At 39.4% G+C, this 22591-nt stretch overlaps 2 protein-coding genes across 3 annotated transcripts in view; one reads left to right on the forward strand and one right to left on the reverse strand.

Annotated features, from left to right (window-relative positions):
• The first annotated feature begins 2928 nt into the window (after window positions 1-2928).
• LOC145321695 (PI-PLC X domain-containing protein 1-like) overlaps window positions 2929-22591 on the forward strand; it is a 59707-nt gene continuing 40044 nt past the window's right edge. For both annotated transcript variants that reach the window (XM_080163238.1, XM_080163239.1), the window contains exon 1: window positions 2929-2933. In XM_080163238.1, coding sequence (XP_080019364.1) covers window positions 2930-2933 — 4 coding nt within the window. In that variant the 5' untranslated portion in view covers window position 2929. The remainder of the gene's footprint in view (window positions 2934-22591) is intronic.
• On the reverse strand, window positions 4051-9811 carry LOC145323442 (pyrokinin-1 receptor-like). The gene is made up of 4 exons (XM_080165845.1): window positions 9750-9811; window positions 9292-9363; window positions 6826-6887; window positions 4051-4160 (listed from the first exon to the last, which is right to left on the reverse strand). Exons 1-4 carry the CDS (start codon window positions 9809-9811, stop codon window positions 4051-4053), a joined length of 306 nt encoding a protein of 101 aa, XP_080021971.1.

Raw genomic sequence — 22591 nt, forward strand, 5'->3', positions numbered from 1 at the left:
CGCGCTTATATAACTGGGAGGCGTTGCCTCCCCTTTTACCACCGCTGCCCCCACAGCCTGTCTGCCGTCGGGAGCTAAGCCCTAGCGCCCCACACCCCCTTCAAACCTAACCATTGTTATAATCTGTTGTATATATATAGTAAACATAACTTGTAAATATTATTCAGTCTAAATATATAATTTCTGTATGATTGAATCCTGCTTGTTTGTTTGGTAGAATAATTAAAGGCTAGGGCTCGTTGAATCCGAACTCGTTACCCCGTGGGCCGAGAACGCTCGGCTTACCAGACTATGACGAGATTCGAGTACATGACCTCCATAATGATTCCCTAAGCTACAAGCGCTAACCGTTATTGAAACGGGCATATAGACATAAAAAAACTATGTGTATATAGGGATTTAGAACAGTTCTTATCCTTTTACATATGCATTTCAATGTCAATAAATGTCTTATACCTTTTACATACTTTGGCTTATCGTACTGTCTTTTATAATGAAGCAAAGTTTCTCTATAAATTTTCCTTGATAATTTTTTTTAAAGTTTCCCAAAACGATTAAAAGCCTCAGCTTTTAGTTATATATTTAGTTTCTCAGGAAGGAAGGGAACAATAATCTGTTTATTATACAAGTCCCCAAAGTTTTATATTAACGTTTTTCTACTCGTTGACTTTGAGGACTTTTATTGTAATTTGATTGGTATGTGGTATGAGTTGTGTGTCCAAACGTTTTAATATAATTGCCCCCCAACCCCTTTTTTTTGGTGGGGGGCAATTTTTTTCTAGGGCGATATCTCTTGGGAGGGTGGTGGTACCCTTCCCACAAATAGTTATAAACCTTCCCGAGACCTATGAGAAGCTACCCTGTTAAGGAGAACCCGATCGGTTCAGCGGTTAGCGAGATCCTTCGGTACAAACAAACAAATAGACATGATTCTACTTTGTATATAAAAGTATCTATTTGTGTAGGTGTGAAAGTCTGTCTGTACCAAAAGCCTACCGCTTATTGTTATTACTATTAAGTCCAGGTTTTGGAGACAATACCTGCCCAAACAGCTCCAACAACACGTTTGGCCTTCCCAGTCGAGGATCTGGACCCTGTGGACAAGGGGTGACATATGGCCAGATACCTGCAAAATTAAGAGATTAATATCAGTTTTGTTAGCTGCGAGGGGCTGAAGGTTTTAATTTCAAAATTTTTATTTGAATATTCGTGGAAAAATAGTTTCATAAAAATGATTTTTCAGTGTGGCTGCATGAGAACTACTTAAGTCCAGCGGATATTAATTGTTTTGGAAGCCTTACTGGAAAAACTATGGAGTGAACATACAAAGTATAGAACTTTGTCTGTTTGTCTTTCTGTCAGTCAGTCTGAAGCTTAAAAGCCCCGTAACTTCTGAACCGACAAGGTTGTGCTTCTTAGGTTTTAAGCCATTTGAAGAGGGGTGGGATAAATCCCTCAAGTTAAATCCCCCTATCTACCTTAAAAACAAATTTTCTTCTCTTTTTTCAGAATAAAACCTGCAGGGGTGAAGCCACTAGATTAATATAAAGCATTAAATTAAACTTTTTTCATAATTCAAAAATCTTCAATGTTTTTTTGTAAGCTTTTGATCTCATTGACCAAAATAAAATGTTATGTGAAAATTTAATGATGGATTTTCATAATGTTTTGGTCAATTAAAACTTAAATAAGTAAAACTTTTATAAGTGCATCGTGTTCAGTTAGTAATGCTTTCGTGACGTCATTTCTTATTCATTATAAATAATAAAAGCCAATACTATGAAGGCTCTCCGTATACAAAGGGGTAGGTAAAGTGCAGAAAAATAGCTAAAAACATACTTAATCGGTCCATTAACCAAATAAAACTTAAAAACCTTACTTCTTTATATTATAGGATGAAAAATAAGTAAAATTTTGCGCCAACACAATTTTTATAATTATATTAGAGAGACGTTTTTATGTACCCGTGTTATAGAGTATCTATGCTAATAAAGCTCTACTATCCTTGTACCATAAACTCGTATCCATACCTTATCCTATATTATTATCATAAATTGTATATCGATAGTTAAATTACTGAAATACATACAATAAAACAAGGATGACAACATCCATAAGTAGCGAAGCTCAAAATTATGAATGGATATCAGGAAAAAAATTACTAAAAAGCAGTTTCATACAATAAACATTAATTTTGATAAAATAGGGAAATAAGGAAACCTTAAAAATCACGCAACCTTAAAAATCACGAAAATCTAGAAATCGATCTAGCATCGCAATTTATCGACAAATCTTAATGAAATATGATAAAAATATGTAGAATATGAGCATATTCAATTCCTGATAATTTCAGCCGCAAATCATGAATAGGAATCGAGAAAACCATAGAAAACCTAAAAACCTAGGAATCGATCTAGCACCACAACTAATAGATAAACCGTAATAAAACTTAAGGAAAATATGTAGAATGTAATTTTAGGCAATCCCTGAAAATTTCAGCCCATTATCTTAAAAAGGAGTTGAGAAAATTACGAAAACATGAAAATCTAGGAATCGATCTAGCACCCCAAACAACAGACAGATGGACAAAATAATGTATAGATTAGATGGGCATATGTTATAAGAATCTTCACTAAAAATTTTAGCTGTCTATCTTTTCTAGGAGCCGAGAAAATCACGTTTCCCCCTATTTGTCTCAGACGGACAGACGGACAGACGGACGGACGGACGGACGGACATTTCGAATTGTAGAGTAGCTTCGCTACTAAAAATATTCGGATCATGAAAAGAAACCGAAAAAGCGGGTTTCGTCGTATGTTCACAGTAGCTTTTTAGGGGTTATTTTAGGTTAGGTTAGGTAGGGGGAAAGTCACTCAAAAATCAGACACGTGACGTCATAAAAAATGAGAGAGATGAGAAGTGGGAAAAGATGGACAATCCCTCGTTTTTATGACGTCACTTGGCTGATTTTTAAGTGACTTTCTTCCCCTACTAGGTTAGGTTAGGTAAATGTTATACCCGAAATATGAGAAAAGCTATTATAGAAATACAATGAAACCCGCTACTTCATTTTCTTTCCATGCTCCCAAAGTTATGTTACCTCTCAATTGTGAAAGCTACAATGGTCAGAATAGAGGCATAGTTGACACTCTCAGTAATGATTATCTACATCAACATAATTATACAAAGTTTATTTAGTAGCTACGCCCAACTTACAAGGAATATTGCACCATTTGTGGCTAAAAATTGTTTTAAAATCTATCCATAACAATAAAATTCTTTTATATTTTCTGATATTTTGAAATCTTGGCTCTTAATTCCTTACAATCCCTTTTTGAAACCTCCTTTTTCCTTTCCATTTTGCTAGACAAATATTTTTTTACTATTGCGTATTTGAGTGAAGTAAACATCCAATTAATTCATATAGAACGACATTATTTTATGTCTCTGATTTTTAAAAAAATCAGATCCATTGAAAATTGGCTGAGATAATTCAAATTTCAAACCCTCACAGAAACAGCCAGACTTACTATTTCGAGAACATTATTTTAATGGCCCCTGGATCATATTAAAGCATTAAAAAAAATATTTCTTTTTCAATCGCAGATAAACACGTTTGAGACTTTTCCAATAATTACTTAAACTAGAAACAAAAGAACGTGTCCTAACTTTTGTCATTTTTATTTTACCTATTCGTTGCTAGCTCCCAAAGTTCAAAGTTTTGATTCACCGGGCTTCAACAAAATAGTTTTTTTCAATAATTACTCAACAGAATTAAAAAAGTAAGGGGTCAAATTAAAGATTTTACTATTTTTGCTCATAATGGCAATTTTCTTCATTTTTTGTTGCGTTTTAGTACCTTAAAACCAACTTAATTTTTTAAAAAACTTAAATTACTTCAAAAATAAGAGGTTTACAAACAAAACGATTGCATAACTAAATTCTATGGATCATTTTACATCTACTACTTACTAAAGCACCGACTAGCTACTTTTTTAAAAATCACAAAAGTTAGGACACGTTCTTTAGAAAACTGAATCAAAAGAAGTCCTAGAACATATTTTTTTCTATTAATTGTATAATTTCCTTGATATCACAGATGAATTCTCCAAATGGCCAGGGGTACTGTTGCCACATCTGATACAACTCTCCTGGCATCACTAAAAATAAAAAAAATGACATCATACAATACAAATGACTAATGCTAGGCCAATACATTTTCTCGAAATGGCCAGGGATACTGTTGCCACAACTGATACAATTCTCCTGGCACCACTAACAAAAATAAAATATGACGTCACACAATACAAATGAACAATGATAGGCCAGTAAATTTTCTCCAAATGGCCAGGGGTACTATTGCCACATCTAATACAACTCTCATGGCATCACTAACAATAATAAAAAATGACGTCATGAAATACAAATGACCAATGATAGGCCAGTATATATTTACTATTGGTCAATTACAAAGTATACTGGTCTATCATTGGTCATTGGTCATTTAATGAGGTCATTTTTATAGGCATTATAAGCTTCTTCTTGCAAATATGAAATTATGGAAATAAGGGGCACAACGGTTTCCCTCATTTTCCATTTGGACCACAAATCAACTTTTTGAGAAACAGAAAACCTCCTTGTGATATATATGGGTTTAGAATAAACTGAAGGGGGGAAGGTTGCTTTATTCTTTATGTCTAACCAATATGGTGACCTAACAATATTCCCTCCACTAAATATTACCTCACCTAAAATAGACAACAAATAGAGCCAGAGAAAATTGGTTTAATGGATGTAGAAATACTTGGATATTATGACGAAAATCATTGTCTTAAAATTTGCTTGCAACATGAAACAGTTCGTTCGTCCAGTAAAAGTGGAGGGGATAGAGTGAAGGGCGTTTAACAGGGGAATCGTTATTTTAGCCCAATGCAAGTTTCACTTAATTGAACATGACAATCTGCTTTGATATCAAGTAATAATATTTCCATTATAAGTTTATTTCAAAATAAGGAGGCATTTAAAAATCCAACATATTGTTTTCTTTTTACATAAAATTTTTTTAACTGTGAACAAATTTTCCTAATTTGGAGATCAATAGTACGTTCTTGAAACTTAAAAGTAAGAAAACTAAATTCATGATATTTAAATATTTAGAACTTGTCAAGTATTATGTCAAGTTTATAATATCAAAATATTAACAAAAATGATAAAAAGAACTACAGGGTTGAGAAATGTATAGAGCTAAAAAATTATTAGTATGCAGTAAGCTATAAAAATTGGAAATAATTTTAATGAATATAATAGATTTGAAATCTGCATAAAATTTTAAGGATTTTTTATAAAATTCGTTTTTTATATAATTCATTATTTAAAAGCGCAAATCCAATTTAAGTTAATTAATTTTGACCAATAGGATAGGTGGATTGGAAACTACCTGCGCTCTAATTGGTTGAATGATGTACGTCACTTAAGCTTCTCCAATCAGGGCGCAGATAGTTTTCAATCCACCAATCACAGATGTCAAAATTATTTAACTTAATTTGTATTTGCGCTTATAAATAAAGAATTATACAAAAAACGAATTTTATAAAATTCCTTAAAATTTCATGCAGATTTCAAATCTATTATATTCATTAAAATTCTTTCCAATTTTTATAGCTTAGTATGCAGGGAGGGAGGGGACATTAGGCTGTTTATTACACTAGTCTCCAAAGTTTTATAATAATGTTTTCTCATTTGTTGTCTTAACAACTTTGAGGAATTGTATTGAATTTTGATTGGTTGGTTCATTAAGTCATTAGCAGAAAACGTACACACAAAAATAATCCATATTGATAATGTGTTTTACATGCGTCATATGAACAGTTTGTTGTTGATTTGGGGGGGGGGGTTAGAGGATTAGTATTAAAGAGTTGTTATGCATCCTAATATTCATTTTCTCGTATTCATTCGAATCCGGTGGATAGGAACCGGTTCTCATCCATACGAAAAAACTATTTCTAGCATCGTATTATATCCAGCTTTCTACGAATATAAAAATGTACAATCATAAGATTAAAACCAGTGCCGGTGCCTTCGGCATCTCGGGGCTAAAAAAAACTAGTTTTAATCTAATAATTGTACATTCTATATCCGCGGAAAGCCGTTTATAATACGATGCGAGAAATAACTATTATCTACTTTGACATTAAAGGATGATCCTACAGTCTTACAATACCAGTAACATTACAATAGAGTATCTTATACTTTAGGTGAATTTGTTTAGGTTAAAAATTTTGAAAACCAGGTTAGATTTATTGTTTAAAAGATACAAAGCCTAGGATGTCATAGAAAACATTATCTAAAATTTATTTTAAACCTAAAATTTGTATTTTTATATACTTTTAAAATTTCTAAATTCTTATTTTTTTGTAAAAAGTTCAATGATACAAATATACTAAAAATCAATAGTTAAAAAGTATTTTCTTTGATTTTTTTTTAAAAGTTCGTTTGAAGTAAAGGAAGGTACAAAATATCTCAGAACTGCAGTATAAACTTTTATCATTATTATAAAGTAAACTAGGTATGTTTGTACCTAAAGATCTCGCTAAGCGCTGAATCAAAATGTATTTTCTTTGTAGGGTAGCTTCTGATAAGTCCTGGGAAGGTTTTTAACTATTTTGGGGGAGGGTACCACCAAGAGAAATCACAACAAAAATATATGACTAACCCCAACTAGCTGCCGAAAAAATAATAGGCTGATCATAACATAAATATAAAAAATATTTTACCTGCTCCTAGAGGCCTCTAGGGGCGTAGCAGCTAGTATAAAGATAAACTTACTTATTACTATTGTTGCTATGTCTGCTATTGCCAGGTTAAACAGGTACACATTCGTAGCAGTCCTGAAAAAATAACATAATTTGGCTGGTGGAAAAACTGGTGGCAAAATAAACATTCTTTGGATAAATTATCAGGGAGGGAGGGGACATTGGGTTGTTTATTACACTAGTCCCCAAAGTTGTATAATAACGTTTTCTTATTCGTTGGCTTAACAATTTTGGGGACTTGAATTTTAATTAGTTGCTTCATTATTCTTATTGTACAAATGTTTCAAACACTATTCATAATCTATAGAAGGGGTGATTTGGTGTTTCGTTATTGGGGATGTACATACATTTATCGGCCTTTGTCTTAGCCCTTTTATCCCATATGTATTGTCCATAACAATGTGAAAATATAAGTTTGACGAAATTTATTTTTGTTTAATACCAGATAATAAGCATAAATATAAATATTACCATTGTATTTTGGTTTATCATAGTAAAAAAATTTAAAAAAAAACAGTTTTAAAAATAAATTGATGTCTTTGTCGATAAAGAATAAAATAATAGTTATTCATCACATAGTTGTATAGACAGCTTTCAGCGGATAATACAATTAAGAAAATGCTAGATTGATTTCAGTTTTGTTTGTCACGAGGGGCCAAACGCCCGGGTCTAGCAAAACTGTGTCATGATTTTATGATTTCGTTATAATTCGTGGAAAATTGTCTACATCACGATATGATGCATGATATTTCAGTATGGCGAAGAACCGGTTCTAATGCAGCGGAAATTATCTGGTTTCAAAGGAGTATTAGAAAAAAAAAATTTAAACACACAAATATAGAGTAGCTTAGCTTATAAATTTTAAATATAAATATTTATTATATATAATATTTATTTAAGGTCAATCTAAAAACAAACTATTTATCTATCTAAATGTTTAAAGGTACAAATAAGACTTTAACTGAGTAATTATTAGACATAAACTTATTTCATGGTGAACTGAAATTAGTTTCCGAATGTGAACACATTTTCCTAGGTGTTTCCCAATCCTATCTCAATATTTGCTACTAGCTAAAAAACCTTCAAACTTCCAAAAAAAAAATCTAAATTTGAAAAATTAAAACTTTGAATGTATAATGTGTAAATCGTTAATACATTCAAATTTTGATTTTTTTTTGAAGTTTGAAGGTTTTTTAGCTAGTAGCAAATATTAAGATAGGATTGGGAAACACCTAGGAAAATGTGTTCAAATTCGTAAACTAATTTCAGTTCATCCATTTCATATATTTATTTTTAAGCAGGGCTCGGCAGCTGCGACTAAGCCTCAAATTGAAACCCGTTTAGATGATTTGATTTTTTTTTAAAGAAGGGATGGTCATATTTTGGTCAGATTGTCTGATTTTTAAAATTGTGAAAGGTTGATTTTTCTTAGGCTTTCAGGTGGCTGACGCGCGGCTGCCGAGCCCTGTTTTTAGGTATATCAAGACAAGATGCAATTTATATGATCTTTATGAACTCAAATTTCATAATCAAGAATAACAAAATGAAATTACTTAAAAAGTTAAATTATACCATTTCTATTATCTTAATGGACGAAAAATATCAAGAAAAGTTACAACTTACTGGGAGATTTCTAGGATATTAGTATACAAAACCTTTCCTAATATATTCATTTTAACGGATTACAAGACAAGTGGTAACTTACTAGGTAATTTCTATGATCTTAATGAATGTACACTTACTTATCATATTCAAATTTGATAATAGAAAAATAAGCTAGGACATTCCTATCATCTTAATGGACAAAAAACTTACCTAATATATTCATTTTAACGGATTACAAGACAAGTGGCAACTTACTAGACAATTTCTATGATCTTAATAAATGTACAATTACTTATCATATTAAAATTTAATAATAAAAAATAAACTAGGACATTCCTATTATCTTAATGGACGAAAGTTTACCTCATATATTCATTTTTAAGAATATCAAGAAAAGTTACAACTTACTGGGTAATTTCTAGGATCTTAGTATACAAAAACTTTCCTAATATATTCATTTTAACGGATTACAAGACAAGTAGTAACTTATTAGGCAATTTCTATGATCTTAATGAATGTACACTTACTTATCATATTCAAATTTAATGATAAAAAAATAAACTAGGACATTCCTATCATCTTAATGTTCAAAAACTTAGACGAAGCCCATTTTGTTCCGAATTTGTATCACTTTTGAAAAGTGCGACTCCAGTTACGTCATATTTTTCTTTCCTGAAAAAGGGAAGGGGGAAAGAAAAAAAAGGGAAGGGGGGAAGAAAAAAGAGATGAGAGAAAAGGGGGTTTCCCCATCTCTTTTGAAGAGATTTTCTTCCCCCCTTCCCTTTTTCGGGAAAGAAAAATATGACGTAACTGGAGTCGCACTTTTCAAAAGTGATGCAAATTCGGAACAAAATGGGCTTCGTCAAAAACTTACCTCATATATTCATTTTTAAGGATAACAAGACAGGTGGCTACATTCCAGAATACTCCAATCACAAGAAATACCCTGAAAATAAACATCATGATGATTAACAAAACTACCCATTCTGTTGATAAGTTAGGGCAGCTAGATTTTAATCTATTAATCAAACTTTAACAAAATAACCAACATTTTTAAGCCAACGAATAAGATAACTTACAAAACGCTGTGTAACAGTGTAATTTTAAAACTGGTTTTGTGATACAACAAAGTTGATATGATTTGGAGAAAAATAGTAACTAAGGTCAAAAAAGAAAGATTTCACTTGCAATTGTTTGCCTGAATCCTGAAACAGTCCCCAATGTTTTTAAGTCAACAAAGGAGGATTGGTTCTATAAAACGTTGGGGGACAAGGAAAAAATTTGCAATTCAATGACCCCTTTCTTCTTGTAATAATGTAATAAACTACTTACATGTAAATTGTAGTCAGGGGGATAAGAGTATTAAGTTCTAGCCTGATAATAAAGTTTTTCATCTTTAATTTTAATCAAAAACTTTTTGTGTGACATAGCCGACGTATTGTGGTAAGTTGAAGCGTTTCAGCTTACCGTCGCGAGTTTGAATCCAACGAGCCCCTAGCCTTAAGGAATTCTACCAATAACAAACTAGCAGTATTTACTACTACAAGATATATTTAGAACTGAATACATTTACAATAGGGTGATTACTATATATACAAAAATAGATGATAACAATAAGTTAGGTTTGAAGGGGGTGTGGGGAGACAAGGGCGTAGCCCTGCAGCGGTAGGCATCTGTGGGGTAAGCTGCAGTAAAGGGGAAGGTAACCACCTCCCGGTAGGATAGTTGCCTGGGGGGCTGTAAGGTGGCCGCGTCCCTCCCCCATTTAGCCAGTCCAATCTGACCGCTGCCTGTGGGGTCTCAGCGGGCAGGGGTGAATGGTGATAATAGGATTAGTGCAGAAGGCTTGACTTGATAAGCCGCTGCGTAGCAACTCTGTATAATGCCCATCCGTATGCTGCCGTCTTACCACAACCTCCCCTTCAAGGGCTGCGGGATCACTGGGCCGCCAGGCCTTGAACCATGGGGGACGGCAGGTGGTTGGATATCAGCATTGTCAGCTCCCGGTTGGTTCCCAGCTGAGGGTTGGCGACGGCCAGGCCTCGGCGTTGGAAATTAGGCCTTGTCTGCAGGACTATCTCTGTCTTGGCTGGTAGCTGGACACGGAGGCCTAGGCTCACTCTAGAGGCTCCCAGGGGAGGGACAACGATGGTAGAAGGCACGTAGAACTCCATAGGGGCGCCCATCTTGTCCAGGTTACTCGGCCTCTTAGCTCCCACCCGGATGGGGACGGCTGTCATCTGGAGGGGGCACATCGCTTCTGCTTCACCTTCTGTGGCAGCAACTTCCATCTCAGTGGCCACTTCTCCTCCTGGGGGCTCGCTGCTGGCAGGTAGGGGCTCCAAGTCCGCGTCGGGGTTCCAGACTGCATCCGTGGGTGGTTCTGGGGCCGGCGGCGCCAGCTGTGGCTCACTGGGTTGGTGCTGCAGGTTGCAGGAGGGCTTGGACGTTGGCTGGGACTGACGCATACTCAGTGTCCGGCAGCCGGAGTACCAGGTCCACCGGGAGCTTGGCCTCTCTCCCAAAGTAGGCCAGGAAGGGGGTCACGCCCGTGGACTTGCAGGTCTTGGTGTTGTAGGCGAAGGCGATAGCAGGCAAGTGTGGCTCCCAGTTGTTGTCGTCTCTATCCAGGAACAGTCGCATGCCTGTGTTGAGCGTCCGATGGAACCTCTTGACCCGGTTGGACTGCGGGTTGTAGGGAGGTGGATGTGTCAGGCCAATCTCGAGCTTGGAGGCTAGTTCCTTGAATACCTGGCCAGTGAACTCCATCCCATTGTCGGAGTGAATCTTCAGGGGGCATCCGAACGTGGCCAGGTGGCGGTGCAGTAGGGTCTCGGCCACCGTGAGGGTGCGCTTGTTGGGGATGGCGTAGAGGCTGACAAACCGGCTGAACCCATCCTGACAGGTGAGGATGTAGCGGTTCCCGGCTGGCGTCTCTGGTAGGGGCCCCACCAGATCAATGAACAGGACTTGCTGTGGATACCCCTGCCGGGAGGGCACGTGTATTCCTAACTTCAGCCTCTCCTTGGTGACCTTCTGTACGCACTCAGGACAAGTCTGGACCATCAGGCGGACGTCGCGGGACATGTTGGGCCACCAGAAGTGCATGGCGACGCGAGCGATAGTGGCGTCCATTCCATGGTGCCCAGCTATGGGGGCTCCATGGGCCAGAAAGAACGCGTCCTGCTGGAGGGCCGACGGCAGCAAGTATCTTGTTCTCTCCCCTGTCAGGGTCTTGTCGGTGGTGGTGAGGCAGCCATGCTCGTCGAGGCCAAGTGCTGCGAAGCGGCTGGCATACTGCTGCTCGTCTCGGTCCTTGCCCCGGAGCTCCGCCTAAGTTGGGGGCTTTCCGTCAGCCACCCACTGGCGGACACGGAGCAGGAGGGGGTCTTCCACGAGTCTGGGCTTCCAAGACTCGTGCCGGATCCAGCCGTACTGCGGAGGGTCTGCCAGCTGCAGGCTCCCCTAGCTGGCAAAGGTGGTGGAGATACTCAGCCTGTTCTGCTAATTCTTTGGCGGACGGGGCCGGCATGTTGTCATCCTCCCGGCGGCTGAGGGCGTCAGCGTTGGTATTCTGGGTGCCGGGGCGATGGCAGACAGTGAAGTCTAGGGCCGCTAGCTCCTCCTGCCAGCGGGCCACCATCCCTGTGGATGCATTCAGTGACTTCATTTGCAGCAAGGCCGAGGAATCAGTGTTGATTTGGAAGCTGCGGTAGGACAAGATGCCGTGGAATTTCCGGATCCCATACATGATGGCGGCCATCTCTCCCTACCAGGACGGATAGCGGGTCTCGGGGTCGGTCGTCTTGCGCCCCATGGCGGCAATGAGCCTCTCCTTGCTGTCCTGGCACTGGCTGAGAATGGCAGAGATGGCCCGGCTGCTGTAATCCGTGGTGAGCTGGAACACGGCTGGCAGGTCAAACCTGGGTGGCGCTAGGATGGGGGCTTGGCGAAACTTGTCCTTGAGCTGTACCAGCTGGGCTTCCATCTCGGCTGTCCAGGTCAGTGTCCTGGCCGTTTTCTGCCGATTCATCTCGTAGGTGAGGTCGGCGAGTCGGCGTACTCCGGGATGAAAAACCGGTAGTAGCCAAAGAACCCCAGGAGTGCCAGCAGGTCCTTGGGGGTGCTGGGGGCCGGCCAGTCGAGGATGCGGTCAATATAATCCTCTTGCATGGCTATCCCCTCCCGGCTGAGGGTGTGGCCCAGATAGTCTACCTTGGCTCGGAACAGCTTGGTCTTGGAGGGCTTGAGGCGGATTCCTCCCCTGCGGTGGGCTTCCAAGACTTCCCGGAGCCTAGCCAGGTGGGCCCAGGTGTCGTTGTGAAAGGACAGGACATCATCAAGGTATGACTGGAGGTTGGCCGTGCCCAATGGGTTCAGAACCCCGGCAATGAACCTGGAGTAGACGGAAGGTGCGGTGGCTAGGCCAAAGGGCATCCTTTTCCACTGGTACAAGCCCCTGGGGGTGGTGAAGGCGGTGCAGGGCCAGCTATCCTCGGACACTCGGATGGTGTAGTACGCAGCCACCGCGTCTAAGGCACTGTAGACGCGGTGTCCCCCAGCTCGTTCTACCAGCTGCTGGATCTTGGGCAAGGGGTAGCTGTCCAGCTCAAGGCACTTGTTGAGGGCCCGGTAGTCGACCGCCCAACGGGTGCTCCCGTCCTTTTTCTTGATGGGCACCAGGGGGCTGCTCCAGGCCGAGTCCGAGGGCTCTATGACTCCTTCCTTCAGCCAGGTGTCCACCTCCTGCCGGGGGTTCAAATCACGAAATTTCTGGCGGATCGGCTGGGTCCCTGGCTTGAGGCGCAGCTGTAGCTCTACTACGTTGGTGCAGCCCGGTGTAGAGTTGGAGAAGACGTCCCTGTACTCCGACAGCAGGGTCCAGACCTCCTTCTTGAGCAGGGGGTCCTTGCGCAGAAATTCGTTCTCCTCCATCTCAAGATCTTTCCACAGCTGCTGCATATCTGGGGGTTCAGCAGGCTCTTGGAAGGAATGGATGCGAGGGGGAGGCTCGTCTGAGACCTCCAGAATGTCGGGCTTCACCAGCTCCCCAGCCACGGGGAGGCCGGCGTTCAGCAGGAGAGGCATCTCCCCCTCATTGACCACCAGTACTCGGAACACGTTGGCGGAGCCAGGCCGGTGCGCATACAGGCCTTCTGGTATGACAAGATACTCCCCAAACCTTTGTTCCGGAGCAGACAGCTGGATGGCATCCTTGGTGCGGTGTCCCACTAGCTCAACAGGGACAGCCATGACGCCGCGCCCAGGCAGGACCACCCGCTTGGCCGTACGGAGTTGGGGTGGTTGGCCATTTGTTGGAGTGACAGCATTTAGCTTGTAAGTGGTGGCTGGCACGGGGCCAGCTTTGGCTCCGGGGACAACTGGCCGCGATTTGACGGGCTTGGCGCCGGGAGTGGCGTCCGGCCACGACTTGACGGGCTCGGCGCTGGGAGAGGCCGGGTTGTCAGGGCCAGCCTTGGCTCCGGGGGCGTCCGGCCACGACTTGACGGGCTCGGCGCTGGGAGAGGCCGGGTTGTCGGGGCCAGCCTTGGCTCCGGGGGCGTCCGGCCACGACTTGACGGGCACGGCGCCGGGAGAGGCTGAATCCTGGGGGTTGGGCGCGGCTCCGAATGCATCAGACCACGACTTGACAGGCCTGGTCTCGGACTTAGCAGGTTGGATTGCTGGGGGCCCCAGGTAGAGGGGGCCAGGTGGACACGGCTGGCCGTTGATAAAGGTATTGGCGGAGAAGATAGGCTCCGGAGGGCTGGAAATTTCAGGGAACGTCCTTGGCAGGTTCTCCAGAGGCACCCGGGGCACTGGGGGCACTCCCATGGCTAGCAGGTTGGTCCCCCTGTGGGCGTTCAGCGCGGCATCCACCCAGTGTGTGCCTTGCTTGACTACGCGCGGCTGCTCCGGCAGCGGGCCTGGCAGGGGCCCCTCGTAACTCAACTCTCTCTTGGCGGTCTCCCGGTCCACAGGGACGCCGCGGAGTGGGATAAACTCCCCACGCACCCACAGACAGGGGGGTTGCATGTCAAAACAGAGCCTAGTTCCGAACTCCTTGAGAAAGTACCCCCCTAAGTTCAGGGGGTGCGAGAGATTCCGTACCACGGTCACGTGGTACAGATGGAGTATAAGAGTGTGTGAGACTGCCATATATAATTCATATAACTTTCCAATTACCTGAAGGGGCTGCCCTTCCTCATTAGCGGTCAGGATCTGCGTGTTGTCTGGAACCAACATCCTCTGCACGCCCATTGCGTGCATGAGGTGCTCGGAAATAACAGCGGACCCTGGTACATGGTTGCCAGAATCTACCATGGCATCAACCTGTACGTGCTGGGCAGGGTCGGGAGTAGGGAACCTCACCCTGATATGGCAGGGGAAGTGGAGGTCCTGCCCTTGGGACAAGGGGGCCTCCCGTTCGGCCGGTGTCGAGCGAAATTTTGGCGGTGGCCGGGCCGCGGCTATGGTGCTCTCGCCTACCATAGTGGGTGTAAACCTTTGGTGGTGGTTTACACTGGAGCTTCGAATCACTAGAGCTTATCAAATCACTGGGTCAACAATTTTATATTTTATCACTTGGTTGACATTTATAAACACTTATGTGTAGTTATCACTAGGAGCTCTAAGTGTGATTCTGGAAGCGATGGCAGCAGGGGATATCCGTCCTGCAAGCGCCGATGGGTTGCGTCTGGAGTGGCGGCGGCAGGGAATGTCCCGTCCTGCAGCGCCGCGGGTTCGAATCCAGGGAGGTGGCGGCAGGGAATGGCCCGTCCTGCAGCGCCGCGGGTTCGAATCCTGGGAGGTGACGGCAGGGAATGTCCCGTCCTGCCGCTCCTTGGGCTCGAATTCTGCTATCCGTCGCAGTGGTAGGCCTTACTTGTGTGCTGAAGCTTCGCAGCCACACATCGCCTTCTCAGGGAGACCGGCTACGCAGCTGTCTGTCTCGTAGATTTGGCCTGGGTGTCCTGGGGCTTGTCCCAGCTACCCCACACGGTACGGAAAACGCCGTCAACTGGCGCTTTTAGCAGTCTAAATCTGCTTGCCGTAGGCCAGAGGCCTATATAATGCGTTCAAAATGATGGAAAATCGACCTAAAAAGGCCGTCTCGCGGGTCAGTTGGCTTCTTAGTTGGCGGCTGACTGTCCCCTTACTTGCAAAAGGGTCCAATCAGAGGTAGAATTGGCTAGTTTTAGCAGGGCTCGATTGAAACACGCTGACACCAAGATGTGGTAAGTTGAAGCGTTTCAGCTTACCGTCGCGAGTTCGATTCCAACGAGCCCCTAGCCTTAAGGAATTCTACCAATAACAAACTAGCAGTATTTACTACTACAAGATATATTTAGAACTGAATACATTTACAATAGGGTGATTACTATATATACAAAAATAGATGATAACAATAAGTTAGGTTTGAAGGGGGTGTGGGGAGACAAGGGCGTAGCCCTGCGGCGGTAGGCATCTGTGGGGTAAGCTGCAGTAAAGGGGAAGGTAACCACCTCCCGGTAGGATAGTTGCCTGGGGGGCGCGGGGTTGTAAGGTGGCCGCGTCCCTCCCCCATTTAGCCAGTCCAATCTGACCGCTGCCTGTGGGGTCTCAGTGGGCAGGGGTGAATGGTGATAATAGGATTAGTGCAGAAGGCTTGACTTGATAAGCCGCTGCGTAGCAACTCTGTATAATGCCCGTCCGTATGCTGCCGTCTTACCACAGTATAACGAGGTTTGTTGCTTTGCAATTAATACAACAGATCTATAGTATAGATGTATATACAGATAACTACTTCCCCTCCTTTTCAATTGACCTCATTTGTCTGCTAGCAAATTGTTCTCTGTTACTTGGCTGTATTAAAATTCCCTACGCCATTAGATGATTTTTAAAGACCCAATTGAGAAACGGCACAATGTCATTGGGATAGGGAAATATAGTTTCTTAACCTCTTCCTCTTCTAGTTTTTTGCTCTAATATTAATACAACAGGGGGAGGGGTTTGACGTGACCTACACCAACCTGCCCTGGACCAATTCTAATAATCTAGCAGTTTACGAGATCTTAAAAAAACATATATACAGTATACATACACACACAAATACCTACAGCTGAGGTGGATTCTTAAATAATTAGGGTCGCAGCATTATCTGCCTCACCAAAATTGTTTTAGTGAAAAATCCTCCAAAATCACATAAAAAAATCTACAAAAATTAAATTAAATCTTATGTTAAAAACCCTTCAATGATTTTATTAAATTTCGGTAGATTTTTATGTGATTTTGGAGGATTTTTCACAAAAATAATTTTGGTGAGCGGCGATGCAGCGACCCTATTTTTTTAAGAATCCACCTCTGTTCTATGTATTAATAGGATAAGAAATCTATTTTTGATAATACTAATGAAAGTTTGAGTGTTTGCTTTACTCTCAACAATAGTTCTCATTAATTATAAAGGAAGAATAGTTTTCTTGATTTTCCAAGAATGATTTTACAGACGGTCGTACAAACATGTTCCATAATAGAGTATCTTTGATAAGGGAACTAGAGGGAAAAGACAATGGCTGATAAATTACATACCCAATGATGGAACAAAAAATTACTTCTTCTTTCCATTACAATTTATGGTTGAAATATTTGGAATTAACATGATGAACCAACCAATCAAAATTCATTAAAAGTCCCCAAAGTTGTTAAGAAAACAAATAAGAAAACTTTGGGGGCTAGTGTAGTAAACAGCACATTGTCCCCTCCCTCCCTGATCTTTGCTAGTACTATATTGTAGATGAAAAATTCCTTGGTTCTCCAAGAATGTCTGTAATATACTTAGTCAACGCTTCTCCCTACAGTTTTCCACAGTTTTAAATATATTTAATCAGGTATCAATATAAAAGCAAATATCAATAAATATAAAATAGTACAATGTCTGTCAGTCTGTAGGAAACCGCTGAATCGATTCAAAAGTGGTACAGAATGGGCTTCGTCATAGTTTTGCTTCAAATAATAGTATAGTAATATGATGTTTTTCTTAATGTGTATGTCTCATCTTATTTTCTTTCCAATGAATGCAATTTTTTCTGTTGTTTAGTAATTGCTGCAAAATTTTCACCCCTGCAAATTAATTGTTCTGCAAATATTATTTTTAATAAGTTTTTTTTTCAATTTTGTGAAAAGTAAAACAGTATTGTATAAGAATATAGCTTAATACATCGTTTCTTAATTTATCTATAATACAAAGTAGCTTGATGTCCGTCCGTCCGTCTGTATGTCCCTTAAGATCTCAGTAACCACTGACCTGATCGGATTCTACTCTTCAGGGAATATACCTACTGGTCCTAAGGTGGTTTTAGGCTATTTTCTGGGGGGTGGGACACCCCCAACCCCCCTCATTTTTAAAAAAAATCAGTTCGAAATTAGTGGTTGCATCTCCAATTTTTTTTCTTTTTTTTAAATCAGTTGCATCTCCAATTTTTTTAATTACGTCTTGGGGCTTCGCCCCTAGAAGCTAGGGGAGAAGCCTAGTGTTTTAATAATGTAAAAAGCAAATCATTTTACGAGTTTCATTGAACACCTTATTTCTTTTTTCAGGATAAAAAAAGATTATTTTCAGTAAGAACCATTTTTTATGCTAAATAGGATACTTTCGTAAAAGCGGAACCTAATCGGCTTAGTCATTTACGTTTATAGCAACATAAAGATTAATGAATAATGCATTAAACATAAAAGTTTTTTACATCATATTCTATATGATATTTTAAATAGATTTTTAAGGTTAAAGTAAGTCATCAACAAACAATAGACTTTTCCTAACAAAAAAGTGCCTTTTAAAAATATACGCTCAATGTTCATCCTATTAATTAAAGTATAAAGATTTTTTGGTCTGTAGCTAAGAATAGATAAGATAAGATAAGATAAGATTTATTTTCCTAAGGTGCATACAATTAGGGCGAGTTACTGATTAAGTTTACAATGGTTTACTAAGGTTTCATCCTGAAATAGATTGCAGTTTATAATTATAATGTTTCTGGCTGAAATAGAATGCATATATATATATATATTATCTATTACAATGATAGGATTTCAGGAATGTAGTAAATGTATCAGTTTTATTTATTATACATGATAATAATTTAAGTATGACCAGCTCAGGGCTGTATTGAATATTTCGTCTGCTCCTTACTAACCACTGAACCGATATGGTTTTCCTTTATAGTATAGCTTCTTAAAGGTCCAGGGAAGGTTTATTACTATTTAAGAGGAAGTCTCCATTGTCCCAAGAGAAATCGTCCATCGAAATAATGGCCCATTCCTCCAAAAATTTCTTTTTTTAACTTAAATTAAAAATAGTAGGAGTCGTTTTACTCCCCCCAACCCCCCCCCAAAAAAAAAAAAAAAAACTTAATAACCCTAGAGGTTTTTTGTATGTTTTAAAAAATAATTCAGTTGTTATCCTAAAATTTGCTGCGCTTTTTTTGATATAATTGTTCTTGTGTAGTAGCGGCCGAAGTTATCAGCCGTTACTGAGTTCGGTTGTTACGGCGGTGTAGACAGACGTGGACAAGCTTTGTTATAGAGGAGCTGTGCTTCTCTATGTTTCACCAACAACAACTAGAATATCTGTTAAGGTGTGGATTTATTGAAGGCTTACAAAGTACTAACTATAATACAACAAAATAATAGATACATGGATTAGGGATAATCAATAATCAAGATCATAGGTTAAATATAGATATATATACAACAATAATTGGTAAAAGTTAGCTCCATCCCTGAAAGGGGTGGAGAATGGCAAGATAAAACAGAATACACACAATAAGGTTGTCAAGCTATAAATACTTTACTAAATGGGGGAGGGGGGTTTACATGCCCCACCTCATTTGTCAAGGGAGATCACTAAGACCGCCTTAACTTGGGAGCGAAGCTGGCCTACATTTAGGGACGTCGGTTGGCGAATACCACACTTGTTCTCCTGATTAGTTTGGCCCAACTTTGTTTACTTTTTTCCTAAATACTTTTTCATTTCCTAATTTGACCATTTACTGTCATCAGGGAGGGAGGGGACATTGGCTGTTTATTGCACCAGTCCCCAAAGTTTTATAATAACGTTTTCTTATTTGTTGGGAAATTTTATTGAATTTTGATTGGTTGGGTAATTAAATAGATGTAGATGATATAACAGGAGAAAAATTGTCGCTTATTAAGGTTGCAATTTCCCCTTACATTTATTGGTCGAGCCGTTTATCCAAGAAAGAGGATGGGGAAAAGGAGAGCAATGGGGTGATCGTTATTTTAGCCTGCTACAGAGTTCACGAGAACATGAAAATATGGTCCATTAGTAATTTTGTGTATCATCATTGGGGATGTACATCAACAATTTATCGGTCAGTGTCTTATTCCTTTAGATCTCTGATTCACTGAATAACTAATGCAACTGATTGATATATGTATATAAAATGTTCATCTAATAATAATAGTGTTTATTAGATTTAGGTATTTGCAAAAAATAGTATACTTTTACTTATTAGAAGCTTCAGCTATACCGATGAAGGGTAATAGAAATCTGAAAATGAGATGACGCAAATGAGTACAAATGATACGCCAATTTTGATCACTATTCTCACGTTTATCTAAAAATGCAACATATAATAATAGCTATTAAAACAATTTTCAAGCATAACTTTTGTCTTATTAGGATAACAATTAAATAAGAAAAATATTTTTACCATATGCAATTCGTGATCAAACACCTAATTGAAAAAAAATGCAAGACATAGCTTTTATTTTAAGAAAGACTAGGGGCAACGAACGCCCCCTAGAAGCCTCTAGGTGTTCTTAAGGTGGGAGGGGGATAAGTCAATCGTCCTTCTACTTTTTAATTTGAGTTTTAATAAGAAATATTTTTTTTTAAATGGGGGGGGGGTATTTAAATTTGGAGGGTGGAGATACGCTCTACCAAAGTAGTTAAAAATCTTCCCTGTTCCTAAAAATAGGCTTAATTGCAAAGGAAAACCAAACAGATGTCATTTTTTAAAAAAACTTTACAAAAAAAATTGGCGCATTTGTATAAATATTAAATACCCATGAGTTGTCACGAATTACGCATTTTTAGGGAAAGAAAAAAGAGGGCGAGGGGAACAGGTTTGAAGACATCCTAGAATAGTTATGATACGGATCTGCTGCTATCAGCTATACCCTCAATTTGTTGAAAAATAGCCTAAAATCATTTCAGAGCCATACTATTAACTCTGCTTTTACAGATAATACCTAATTCTCATTACATGGTTTTAAGGTAGATTTTGTCAAAAGGCATAATAGGATATTAGTAGTAGCGCAGCTATTCTATAACTAGTTTATTTTAAAACTGTTTTCCTGTAGCACATGTGAATCTGAATAATTATGATAATTTCCCACCTCTTCTTCTGTCATTTTATATCTGAAAATAGAGGATATAGGATATACGTGGATATATTGTCAAGGGAAATTTGTCATTAATTTAGCTTGCTCAATGCTAATATGTACCTCATTTTTTGGTAGGATCATTCATTCAGTAGGAGAGAAAGGTATGGTGTGAAGATTAAAGTAAAACACTAGAGGGAGAAAGGGTTAAATAAATGTATCTCCCCATCGTAACCACCTTGTGCAACCTTTCTATTGGGTCATTGAAAAACAACCAATGGTGTAGCTTATATTAACCCAGCCAAATAGCAGAAAATAATTTAGAAGCAGACGAAAGAGGTCTTTGAAAAAGAAAGGGAGGTAGTTGTCTGTATATATATCTATACTATAGATCTGTTGTGTGAAGGGGGTGGACGGGGGGGTATCATAATTTTAGCCAGCTGCGAGCATCACTTTATAACAGTGCTGGTGCAACATCCAAATATACCCTAGAGACCTCTTGATGCACTTGAGGAGAGAGTAAATTTTGATTTTGATTTGAAAAAAATATAAAATATCTTTAAGGTTTTTTTTCTTTCAAGTGGATATTTTTCTTGGTAGGGTAGTAGGAACACCCCCAAAAGATAATCATAAAATATGAGAAGCTGAACTGTAAAGAAAAACCATTTCAATTCAGCGAATAACAAGTTTATTCACTGCACACAAAGACATCCTGTTACTTTTATAATTGGATATTAAAATGGCAGCAAAACTAAAAATATTACAAAAAAATAAGTAAAGGTTGCGTGATTAATTATTTTTTGAAAGGTAAAATTTAATTGTTGATTTAATTCTTAACTTTGTTAAAACAGAAAAAAATTAAACATAAATAATAATAGAGTTTGCTTGTAAGAGCTATTTTTTCCAGGGATAAGAAAAAGACGATAAATTGACGTGAGCCTCCAATGATGAATCATGAAATTACCATTTCCGAGAGTGCCATTAGTGGTTGATACGTTTAGACACCTAACTTACTGAACCATCCAATCAGATTTCAATAAAAGTCCCAAAAGTTGTTATTCCACCGAGTATCCTGTATTTTTGCTGTTTGCAACAAATTTACTTTTAATTTTGCTTAAACTTATACATTTATATTCAACTTATTCAGTTCTGACACTCTACAAGTGTTAATGTTCGTTTGTCTTACCGTTTCAGAGCTTCGCTTTTATGGATGTGGTCATCCTTGTTTCAATAAACATAAAACAATTTACAAGTATTATTAATAAAGTAGCTGTACTTCTCAACTAAGAACAATTAAGATGTAGAGTAACAACAATTGTACATTAATTATTTATATTTAATTACACCTATTCTTTCTAAACAAACACGGTTATTAACTGGGCAATAAAGAGATAAGACAAAACAATAGCTGATAACTGATGTATATCTCCAATGATGATACATAAAGTAACCCCTGTTGCAGATTACAATTAGCGGTTAAAACGTTTAAACACTCAACTTAACGAACCAATTAATCACAATTCAATGAAAGTCCCTAAAGTTGTAAGACACATGATCAAGAAATGTTATTATAAAACTTTGGGAACTAGTGTAATAAACAGCTCAATGTCAACTCCCTCCCTGGTAAAATAGATTCCTAATTTATGTTTTATTAGTGAGGAAATAGATTTTTTCTTTATTTAAATTTCAACTTTGACACTTCGACATAAACAAAGCATTTAATAAATATGAGTAAATTGTTACAAAATAAGGAGGGGAGACATTGGGCTGCTTATTACACTTTAATATCT

This window comes from Acartia tonsa, chromosome 6 (assembly GCF_053477335.1).
Source record: "Acartia tonsa isolate MP-2025a chromosome 6, ASM5347733v1, whole genome shotgun sequence".
NCBI lineage: Eukaryota > Metazoa > Arthropoda > Copepoda > Calanoida > Acartiidae > Acartia > Acartia tonsa.

Excerpts from the sequence above, each read along its gene's own strand:
- LOC145323442 (XM_080165845.1), bottom strand. The coding sequence starts at position 9,811 with ATGAAAAACTTTATTATCAGGCTAGAACTTAATACTCTTATCCCCCTG. Across the intron at positions 9,364-9,749 it reads CCCCTGACTACAATTTACAT|GGTATTTCTTGTGATTGGAG; the intron begins GTAAGTAGTTTA and ends GTTTATTTTCAG. Across the intron at positions 4,161-6,825 it reads CATAGCAACAATAGTAATAA|TGATGCCAGGAGAGTTGTAT; the intron begins GTAAGTTTATCT and ends TTTTATTTTTAG.